Source organism: Gadus macrocephalus, chromosome 4 (assembly GCF_031168955.1).
Source record: "Gadus macrocephalus chromosome 4, ASM3116895v1".
NCBI classification, from domain to species: Eukaryota; Metazoa; Chordata; class Actinopteri; order Gadiformes; family Gadidae; genus Gadus; species Gadus macrocephalus.
In genome coordinates this window covers 18,213,226-18,225,091 of record NC_082385.1, presented here as the reverse complement: position 1 = coordinate 18,225,091, position 11,866 = coordinate 18,213,226, and the positions used below count along the sequence as shown (strand labels likewise).

The window sequence follows — 11,866 nt, the reverse complement described above, 5'->3', positions numbered from 1 at the left end:
TTGCGTCTATGAATATTTTTCGCTAAATCGCGAAAACCGCAAAACCGTTTTTTCCCTACTCCTCCCACATTTCTTGACCAATCAACACCAGACTTTGCTCACGGCATCTTCAGACGCACACGCAAAGAATGCATGGAACACTTTTTTGATCCGACTTTCGACGACGAAACGGTAGCGTTTGGAATATTGGTATATTAGCTAAATTAGACGTGGAAAATCAAAAATCCAAAAAAATCCAAAAGTAGACATCGGATCGAGTCCAAATTTTACACACATGTTGGTGCTAACCTTATTGTCGTTCGAAAAAAAATTCGGAAAATTTCGCCATAATTTCGCCATTAGGGGGCGCAATAAACGAGGAAATTGTATATCTTCTACAAAATTTCGCCGCGAAAACGCTACACTGACTTCTCGCTACTCCTACCACAGTCAAATCCTTTGTATCCACAGGTTCAGGGTAGCGTTTTAAACACATGCTTCGCGTTGTGCCGGCGAAATGCACATTTCTTGTCGCGTTGTGCCGGCGAAATGCACACTTCTTGGACCCCTGCATAACTGCTTGCAGTTCTAGTTTCACATTGTAATGACCTCCTTGGCAAAAATAGTTTCAGATGGGGTCAGCCCTTTGTTTCCACATTTCTAGAACATTTTCAAAATTTGGTCTGGTGTTAGGGTAAGGGATGGGGGGCAACGTGACCATTAATTGAGTTTGATAACAATATTTAGGCTATTCATTTCTATTTAACTGCTCCCCCTTCAGTATCACTTTGTTTCCCTCTTGTTTCCGAAAGTTTTGTCTCTGTGACAGCGGGAGTCAGTCTAAAGTCAGATGATCACTTTGAAGTCAAACAGTAATATTATAAAATAAAGATCTCTCTGACTAACTCTGTCAATCAGTCTGTCAGTCTGTCAGATGGAAAAAAAAAAACATTGCCCCCGCCATACGAAACGGTTAAACGTGTAGGCCTACATGAAAACATTGCAGTCGTGTAACCGTTAGACATGTTTGCATACGTTCACACCCCTAAACCATACATAGTTAAATAGGAAAAAAAGGTTACCAAACTTAAGTTACAGGGGAAATTGAATTGTGTAAATATTAAACTAAGCTGACGTTTAACCAGCGTGTTACTAGCGCGAACGATTCACTTTCACCGTAGTTCTCCACAATGTAAGCTAGCTAATGATGACTAAAACATTTACTTACAATTTTTTATCTCACCTGTGGAAAGTGATTCCCTCTCGTCTGGTGTGTACTGAACGACGGTGTACACACCCGAAAGCAGCACAATGAACTGGCATTGTTGTTGTTTTTTGGGAAATGAGAGATGTGAACACATATATCTATGGCTGTCTGACAGTCCAAGACCCACACAAGATGGCGGCTCTGTGTGCCGCGGCTGAGAGGGGCGTGGCGTATCTAGATTTACTGTCAGGAGTGCGGTCAGAATATGGCCGGTAATAGTGCATTTGTTAGCGGGTCAACTACGTTTCGTATCGAAACATTAAAAAAGCTGTCTAAATAACCCAACATGACGTGACAAGTGTGTAGAGAAAGTGGCCCCTCTCCCAGTTACATTTCAGCGACAGGCAGTGACAATAAGGTTCTCTAAGGAATCGGAAATTATCTAATTTAATGTCGCATCCAAAATTGCCAAAGAGGAGTTGCCATTCACTAAATTTAAATCCGAAATCATTCTCATGAAGAAAAATGGATTAACCGTCAACCCGACGTATAGCAATGAGATAGGCGACACCTTAAGTAATAGGCGACACCTTAAAGCAAAAGACAGCTGCGGACGTCGGAAACGCCACATAGGCCTACATGTCCTTCATGATTGACGGCGACACAGACGTCTCTACCAAAGAGTGTGTGATCGTCTACAGCCGCATTTTGCGCAAAGGGAGACCGGTCAACATTTTAATTCTGTAATACTTTAAGCACAAAAAAAAGTTTTGGTTTAGTTTGAAATGTTCAATTTCAGCTCAGTGAAGCACTTTAAACACCTTTTTCTTTTTTATTTATAATTGTGCTTCAAATAAAGACACGCCTTTCTCTACACCTTATTCTTGATTAAAAATCCTTCACATTATATGAAAGTTATGAACAGAGATATAAAGGTGACCTCATGGCGTCTGAAGCCCTGTGAAGCCCTGTTATATCTATGGTTGCGACAGCCAACGGCCACGGCCAGATGGCCTATGTGAGTGCAGGCCAGAGAAAAATGGGGCCATTTGAGCACGGTTAGGTGTGAAAACGGCCAACGGCCACTGCCAGATGGCCTAGTGTGAGTGCACCCTTATATTTACCCATGTCAATGTGTTTGAGCTGGTAATAGACACTGGATGGGATATAATCTATGTAATTTGATGCTCATGAATGTTCTCAACTCATTTTAAGGCAAATAATACACTTTCAGTCAGTTGGACCAATGAATGTTTTCAATTAATTTTGAGAAGAAAAACAATTCTTCTAAAATCTATAATCTGGGAAAACAATGCATAGTAAGAAAATACATGTTTTATTGTATAAAATAGACACACAGAAATAATTTCGATTACACTGGTTTAAAAACATAAAGAAGGATAATTGACTCACGGACAATAGTCCTGTAGTGCTATTGACTAGCCTATGACTGATCAGACGTCGATCCCCGTACAACGTCAATGTCTTGTCACCTTAAAATACATATCTGTGTTAATACAGCGGACAATAGTCCTGTAGTGCTATTGACTAGTATGACTGATCTGACTTTACTGCCGCACACACGTTTCGAGGCGATATAGCCCAATATCATCCGACTGCAGACACAAATGGGGGCGTTCCCGTGTCGTGGGCGTTCTTGTTCACGCAGACTAAAACGCCCCCGGCGTTCTAAAACGCCCCCCCGGCGTTCTCGTGTGGTGGGCGTTCTCGTTTACGCAGGCTGGAACGCCCCGTTCTTCTTCGTCGATCTAGTAGTATGGGCAGCATAGAACTGACGTTAGCGCCCCCTTCTTCTTTGATCTCGTAATACGGGTACGTTAGCCAGCTAGGCCTACAGAATGTTAGCTTACATTTATGTGTCAGATCTCGGCCCAAACTTTGCATCAAACTTGATGCAACACGATCATTACAGGGAGGCTCCATGATTGCTAAATCTAATGAGAATGTTTGGGTTGTGCAGTATGCCCTCATGTTCATTATCTTCTGGGTTAGTATATGTAGGGTATTTGGTATAAGTGAGATGTTTGATATACAGTTGTTTAAGAATATGCCCAAATTAAATAATGAATAGATTAAAATAACACTTGGGAAGTGTTATTTTAATCCAAGTGTTCACTTACTTTTCCCACTGAATGTTTTCAATAAAGACAAAATACAGTAATTGATCTGTAACAATTAACCTTACAACATACATCGTAGGCACAAATGTATGTTATACATCGTATAGAATTTGTCACAAAAACAAAGAAAGGAGTAATAAAATACCAGCATTTCTGGGCAGATACATTTACTACAGAATATGAACATTTACAAATGAAAGGGATTACAAAACAAGACATCCCAAATAAAACGAAAAAGGAGTAATAAAAACATTATGCTAGGTAGACATCTTGTATGACATACCTGCCATGTGCAACGTGCCTCAGCACCAGGCGTGCCCTTGGCCACCAATTCTTATTTTTCGAGAAGCCTTTGAGGCGTAGCGCAAGGCCACTGCCACAGCCTGCATTGTTGCAAAGCTTTCTAACAGTTATGTGTATGAGATCGTCTTTCTTAAGCTTGAGGTCCCGTGCCAAACTTTCATTTATATGTATTGAAGGGTGGAGAGGCTTGATTAGTTCTCGCAACGTTTTTGAGACCCTGTTGAACACGGGAAGCATCGCCATGTCCAGTCTCAGCGTCTCTTTTACAATTTTCTGAAGGACTTCGGGTGGCAAGAACGGCCTGTCCTGTGTTGTGCCAGATCCGAGCGTGTGGCTGAGATGGGGAGATGGAGAGCCAGCTAGTCCTGCAGGGCTATAGAGAGCGAGAGAGCAGAAAAAGAGTGAAGGAGGGAGAGAAACAGGGATTATAATCAACATTCAATTGAATCCCACAAGCCCAGACCAACACTAACCACACCATTAAACAAAAAGGCAATCACTGATCGATCAAAAGTCTGAGAAAGAGCAAGAGAGAATATACGTAAATAGAAAAGTACGGACATAGTATGTAATACCTTTCACTGCTTGGGGATTGGATGGTGTGAATGAGATGGGGAGATGGAGAGGGTGAGAAGGAGCCAGCTAGTTCTGCAGGGCTAGAGACAGAGAGACAAGTGTATTGGCTACGATCTTCATGAGCACCAAAAATAAGTAAATAGCAACATGGACACAGTATATAAACCTTTCAAGCATAAAGGTCTCCAAGAGCTGTCCACACCACCACCTCCTGATAGAGAGCATGTCCCCCTGAAAAGTAAAGTTATGCTTTAAATGACTTCATAGCCTGATACAAATCCATGTTACAGTACTGTTTGGCAGTGTAAATTTTTGTGAAGATGTAGCCATCTCCTCCCGTAAGTGCAGTACCTGAAGACAAAGTAAGGTGTATGACCTATGATGCATGTTAATTGTAGCCTCCTAATGACTAAATTATTAAAAGCCTTATATTTCATGCTACACATCTGATTGAGATTTGAAAGAACTCACCTCACTGAAATCATATTTCTTTTGGAGGGTAGAATACATTGCGTACTGAAATTAACATACAAATGAGTTAGTTGTCTTGCAAACTAGTCATCAGTCATCATTTCTGAAAATAATGCATCTCACCATCAGCATAAACACCCCACAGCTGTTGCTCTGGTGCTGGTGAGGTGCGTCCTGTGGTGGTAAAAGGGGAATGTGATTTGTCAATGATTCTTATTAGTATATAATGCCTGTAAACTATAAATTGATATCCACTCTCATTTTGTAGCTACATACAAAGAGTGCACAATGCACTTTCAACAAGCATTTAGCAGCAACCAGGGCCCATCAGCGTCACATAGGAACACTTCATTAAATCATAATAAACAATCTAGAGGCCTGCCTGTCTACCAGTGAATTTTACTCTACTAGATGCCATGAATCGTGCCCAAGCCACAAGTTTTACCTCGTCAGCCAAGTACAGTCCCTTCCATGGTCCATTGGACAAAGCATGTGCCAGGGTACTGAAAAGGTTTGGAAGACGTGTAAGTTGCAATTCATATCTTTAAAATGTAACAAAGAACCCTGTTTAGGAATTGCTGCCATGACTACACATACCCACCTTGAGCCCTAAGAGCATAGTTTAAAAAGAGGGCTGAACTACACCAACCCGTGCTATAAAGTGACCTGGGAGTAGCAGCAATTCCTAGTAGGGACTTATAGAACGTATGGAACATATGAACAAGAGGAACAATAAATGCTGAACAAAAAAAAAAAAGTGTAGTTCAGAACAGAACCACCATACTTCCAGAAAACCCAAAACATGAACTTGGGTCTTTGGGTTCTCAAAGCAGTATTTGAACGTAAAGATGCCGATTTTTAGCCAACCAATAAAGAACTTAATTTGAATCAAAACTACCCTGAGGGTGTTAACATGGAAATTACTGAGTCAAAAAATAGACTGTTCCTGCTGTAAGACCCAAACTTAGATATGAACATAGGGAACTGGTAATAAACTTTCTATGAAAAACCTGAAGATTTCTAGGTAGCGGCCATCTCCAAAGCCACTAGGGTGGCTTGAATCAAAACATTGCAGAATCCTCAGTCTTGGTTTGAGAACCTGTTACATTTTATTTCATGGAATGACAAGATAAGGGGTCGTTAAAAATTACAGTTATAGTGAATAGTGCAGGGGGCAAGGAAAGGTTGGATTTGATCAAGAAAAGGTTGGGTTAGATTGTTAGACGTTGTAATGCATGAAATGTACCAACAAAGCATGGATGAGGGTTCAATAACAGCACAGTATTTCAGATAAAAAACGTGGGTTTACTCACACACAATGTCCAGTGCCCTGGCTGCCAGGCAGGGAGAAGCACCACGTCTTTGGATGCAAAGTCGCACTGAGGAACACAAAAATAGTTTAAAGAGGAACATGAACATGAGGTTAAAGCTGAGGTACAAGTTCTGTTACATTACTACTCACAATCATTTCAGCCGTGGGAGAAGCCTCATATGGAGGAAGCCAGGTTACCACCACATATGCATCCACAGCCAGGGTTGCAATGCCCTTTATTTGAAAACAGATGCATAACACACTTTGTGTAGGCAACATCAAAAGTATATACAGTCAGGAAACATGATTCCACAGATCATGTAAATCACAATAAATGTAACTTACATTTGCATTTGCTGTCTTGGCAATAATGTTGAAACAACAATTTGCAATCTAAAATAAAACAATGATTAGAAAATAAGCCCATACCATGAGGACATAGTTAGATAAAAAAGAAACAATTGGTTGGGATACCGTTGCTTCAACGTCTCGTTCTAGACCCAGAGTCCAAAAGTCAGACCTTCTGACTATCCAGTTGGGAGTTTGGATTATTTCCTCCTTAGGGTCACCCTTAACGTCCAATACATAGTCCAGCTATGGGGAATGTACAAAACATTATGAATGCATGCATATTTCAAACTTCCAATTCAGAAGAAAATAATCACAAACTTACTAATTCACTCAGTCTTGCGTTTGGTTGTTGCTTCCAATCCGCGACTGTGATGTTGGAGTTGGTACGGGGGTCAACAGCTGAGGAGATCAACTGTAACTTTGAGCCTAATTCAAAATGAAGAGATGAGAAAAAAAAAGTAGGAAATGTGTTGTGAGATACATAAACACAATCACTAATAAAATGCATATACACAATCACTTATACAATTTCTTACGTTTTGAGGGTGGTGACAGATCTGGGTCCGAGCTATACTCCATTTCTGCTGGCTTAGAGGAGGCAACAACTGAGTCGGGGCTAAGCTCTGTTGGCTGGGAGGCACAGAATTCTGCCAGCCCATGCACATTGAAACACAGCTGCATTTCAGGAGTTACCAGTTTCTTCAGTTCCAACATGATTTTTTGGGTTTTGCGCTGATTGTAATTGTGTATTACATTGCGCATCAGGAAGACATGAGCCGATGGTGAGAGCATGTTCATATAATAATTGCTTTTCTTCATTGTGGAAAACAGTTGCTCTGCAACCTGGCTGTTGATCTTCCCTGCCAGTTCAGGAACCATTTTGATCCTCCGGAGAACATCCTTCGGATCTTTGGTGTTCCCCTCATGAAAAGTGTCATACAGACAATAGTGCTCTGCTGACCCAGTCAGGGGATGGCCACCCAGGTCCGGTACAGTCTTCTTTGTGTTGAGCCATGGTAGATGAACCGTCCCACCATTGGCTGCCCACTGTATGTTTCCAGGGCTGGGGTCCAATAGCCTACCCTCATGAGGGCTGAAAGGGATCTTCTCAGGTTCTCTGAGGTTGGCATGCACTGCCAGTCCTCTCGCGAAGTCATATATAGAAACATTTGGCATGTGCTTCCATGACAGCAATAAATCTGCATAATCTCTTGGACTTTCTGCCCGAATGTTGCACTTTAAAGATACTACCTGTCCACAGGGACACATAACAACAGCCCAGCCACCTGAGGGGGAAAAGATTGTTTAAGGAAATACAAATAATCTAATGAGAAGAGATCCACATTTATGGGATTTTTTTTTTTTTTTTTTTTTTACTTACCAGATGCTCCCCAAACCTTTTGAAATATTTTATCATATTTGCTTCGGGTTTTCATCTCTTCCCGAAGCCTTAGAATCAAATCCATTTTGGAACCTTTTGAATCGATTCTGCACTCCCTGCACAGCTTTCGGATGGCATGGACCTGTAATAGATTGCCAAAATAAAGGTGTACACTGTAAACACATTTATACTGGCTATATTGATTCAATAGAATAATCAACAACAAAAAAACACCACATACAGCCGTTTACCTTCAAATTTGATATTTCATCTAGTAGCCTGTCCTCTGTAATGTCAATCTCTGTCTGTTCGTTTGGGTGCCTGGTGTTGTGGACCTTTTCATGCTCGGTATTGAGCACCTTGCTGGATTTGCGGGTGTGAGGTCCAATCCACGGGGCCCATTGGTGGTACGTAGGTTTAACAGCAAAGGGATTTTGCCGATCACCTGAAAGAAAAATTGTCTGCATTAATTGCTTGAAACTAACTATGTAATTCTTACAAGTAGAGTGAGAAAGACAGGGCGAAAAGGTAATAAAATGAATTATATTTCTCCGGGCAACATGATAAACAAACATAATTAAAACTTACTTGGAACAAACCCACGTGCAATCCTCTCTACACTAAGAGAGTCCCAGAACTCTTCTATGTCCACCTCCCCTCCAAAGCCATCTGGTGGATCCTCTAGTTCACTGACTAAAATAAATATCAATATACTTTGGTTAGACAATACACCTGGAGGGATGGAGGGGTTCACCATGCAAATACAACCTGTATCGTACCCGCCAAGCTGAAGACACAGCTCTTGTGCAGATCCATTACCACCACAGGAGGGTGATGTCCACAGCGGACACAGGAAAAATTGTAGTCATGGTCCGTCAGTGCTTCAAAATGTAGGTATCCGTGAATAATGCTATTTCTGTTTGGGTACTGCTGTCCCGACGTCAGCTCCCATGTCTCGATTGCACGACCCAGAGCTGTGTGAGTCTGGAATAAAACATCAATAATACATTTGAAAATGTAATTCCATGCAAGTGTACAATTGGGAAAGTTCCAATTATATATGTTGTGGCCTAATGTCATGACTGTCTAACGTATTTAACATGCCTAACGTATTTAACATGCAGTAAGTTCACATTTTTAAACAATTTCACGTATTGAATTCTTGGACTTTGACCTGGAGGCAGTTCCGCAGATACAAGCAAAAATGGAGGGTTAGAATGACTTTGTCGTTGAAATTATGCAAGCCATCCTCCCACTCCTGGTACCGCACCACCATTCCACATCTACTGCATTTTTTCCCATAAGTTGTCACACCTGAAACGCATAAGTACATCATTGGGTCATGTAGTGGTTAATACAACTTGGTATGGAAGAATAACTGTCAATTCTAGTTTAAACGTGACACCTACCCTCAATGATGCCCTTGACTGCAATAATTTTTGCTGAACTACTGATGATAAAGGGTTCACCAAGGGGAAGATCAGCAGGACATTCTGGACAAACACACTCTTTGGGTATCAGATGTTTGACCACTTCCGTCTCACTTGTCAACCCATACACCTTTGCAGGCAAGTCTGCAGGAATCCTTTTCTTGTGTTGGGTGTACCGAACAATTCTCTCCAAGTCCTCACCTCGAGGGGGATACTGCAAATGTTTTGAGGTAACTGTTTCCACCTGGTCTTCAGAGTCCTGACTCTCTTGACTAACCTCGCTCTCATCTCCCGTGAAGAGCTCCTTCCTTGTCTGGAAAAAGTGCCATTTTGCAATGGCTTTGTGGACACAGGACTGTTTGGCCTTGACACAATGGCAATGCCACGTGTTATTAGCTGCGTCAAACATGACCATTACTCTGCCGAACTTGTTATAGTAAGACACATTTGCATCATAAATGGAAACATATCTTCTTGAGGAAGAGCTTCCCACCTCAACCTCAACACTGAGGGGGATCCCTTCAGCGTTTGCCGCTGTCTTTTTTGAAAGACATGCCCTTTTCCTATCCTCGCTGAACCACCTGCTACTGACAATGTCCCTCAGCACATCCTCCCTTAATTCAAGCAGAGGGCTGAGGGGTGGTGGGCAATATTGCAGCGACTGCAGATGGACACAATCAAAGGATATTAAGCCACTCCTGTGCATGACTTCAGTGTTGCGCACACAGGCATCCAGCTCACAACGGATTTGATGGTTGGCCCCTGACGTCCTCTTCTGTACATGAATGGGTGCACTATTGCTGTTGAAGGACTTTACAACAGCAAATATTCCCCTTTCAATCTCAATTGGTTGGCAGGCCAGATGACGGTTGGCTGTAATGTCCTTGATGGTTGAGTGTCGTCGTGCCATATGCTGCTTTAAATTTCTTTTATTCAGCACTAACTTACACTTTGTGCACTTAACCTTTATTACCCTTGAACGTGGCCCAACTGCTTTTTTTGGTGGCTGAAGCTCTACCCCAGCCTCCACAGGGTGCTGGACTTCTACCGTGGCATCCACAGAGTGCAGTGGGCCTTCTGCTGGCTGGGAGTTTGGTTGGCCTTCTGCTGGCTGGGAGTGTGGATGGCCTTCTGCTGGCTGGGAGTGTGGTTGGCCTTCTGCTGGCTGGGAGTGTGGTTGGCCTTCTGATGGCTGGGAGTGTGGTTGGCCTTCTGCTGGCTGGCCTTCTGATGGCTGGGAGTGTGGTTGGCCTTCTGATGGCTGGGAGTGTGTTTGGCCTTGTGATGGCTGGGAGTGTGGTTGGCCTTGTGATGGCTGGGAGTGTGGTTGGCCTTCTGATGGCTGGGAGTGTGGTTGGCCTTCTGATGGCTGGGAGTGTGGTTGGCCTTCTGATGGCTGGGAGTGTGGTTGGCCTTCTGCTGGCTGGCCTTCTGATGGCTGGGAGTGTGGTTGGCCTTCTGATGGCTGGGAGTGTGTTTGGCCTTGTGATGGCTGGGAGTGTGTTTGGCCTTGTGATGGCTGGGAGTGTGTTTGGCCTTGTGATGGCTGGGAGTGTGTTTGGCCTTGTGATGGCTGGGAGTGTGGTTGGCCTTCTGATGGCTGGCCTTCTGATGGCTGGCCTTCTGATGGCTGGCCTTCTGATGGCTGGCCTTCTGATGGCTGGCCTTCTGATGGCTGGGAGTGTGGTTGGCCTTCTGATGGCTGGGAGTGTGGTTGGCCTTCTGATGGCTGGGAGTGTGGTTGGCCTTCTGCTGGCTGGCCTTCTGATGGCTGGGAGTGTGGTTGGCCTTCTGATGGCTGGGAGTGTGTTTGGCCTTGTGATGACTGGGAGTGTGGTTGGCCTTCTGATGGCTGGGAGTGTGGTTGGCCTTCTGATGGCTGGCCTTCTGATGGCTGGGAGTGTGGTTGGCCTTCTGATGGCTGGGAGTGTGGTTGGCCTTCTGATGGCTGGGAGTGTGGTTGGCCTTCTGATGGCTGGGAGTGAGGTTGGCCTTCAGATGGCTTAGGGTGGCAGGTAATGAGGTGTTTAAGAAGTTGTTTTTTTCTTGAAAAGAGTAGACTACACTCACAGCAGTGGTAATGGGAGTCATTTCTGCATCCCAAATTGCAGGTATACATTACATACTCTGAAAGGAAGTTAAAAAAAACACACCAGGCTTTAATAACTAAAGTCAGCACAAAGGTTATTAATCATCACCAATGAATCAGCGAGCAGTAAACATACCTCCATGCAGTACCACCGTCTTTAGATGAGACTGCAAGTGTGTCTCCACTTTTGAGTAAACACCCTTATAAAGCGGGCAAAAGGGGCAGTGGAGGAGTACGCATCCTTGCTTTGAACATTTTGTGGCCTGGGGCTTGTGGCCGCTGGGCAAAATTGACAAGTGTAGCTATAGAGAGACATATGGAGAACATTAACCAACATTAACCAAGCTCCATTTTCCTCACCCTCCTAGCCCCTACCTACTGCGTCACCATAACGAAGCAGCGTGGCTCCTGTCAGGTCTCTTACATGCAGTGCGTATACATGCAGAGTCATACTCGGGTAAATAATAAGACCTCAACAGGCCTGGAAAAATGCATTTAAACACCTTTAACCGATCTACTTCGCATAAAAACCGGTACATAAACAGACAAGCGAAATCGGATAATAACACCTAGATAACTTGTTCATAGTCGACTTTCTACCTGCATATACCAGCATCATATCGGAG

At 43.3% G+C, this 11,866-nt stretch overlaps 2 protein-coding genes across 2 annotated transcripts; both read right to left on the bottom strand.

The window, feature by feature from the left end:
• Positions 1-5,111: 5,111 nt before the first annotated feature.
• LOC132456282 (uncharacterized) lies at positions 5,112-7,674 on the bottom strand. Its single transcript, XM_060050627.1, has one exon. The coding sequence runs from the start codon at positions 7,607-7,609 to the stop codon at positions 6,857-6,859; it is 753 nt and encodes a 250-aa protein (XP_059906610.1). The 5' UTR covers positions 7,610-7,674; the 3' UTR covers positions 5,112-6,856.
• A 2,521-nt stretch (positions 7,675-10,195) lies between these two features.
• Positions 10,196-11,242, bottom strand: LOC132454879 (histidine-rich glycoprotein-like). The gene has a single exon (XM_060048426.1). It carries the CDS (start codon positions 11,240-11,242, stop codon positions 10,196-10,198), a length of 1,047 nt encoding a protein of 348 aa, XP_059904409.1.
• Positions 11,243-11,866: the final 624 nt, after the last annotated feature.

Coding starts and splice junctions, on each gene's coding strand:
- LOC132456282 (XM_060050627.1), bottom strand. CDS start 7,609: ATGTGTCCCTGTGGACAGGTAGTATCTTTAAAGTGCAACATTCGGGCA.
- LOC132454879 (XM_060048426.1), bottom strand. CDS start 11,242: ATGACTCCCATTACCACTGCTGTGAGTGTAGTCTACTCTTTTCAAGAA.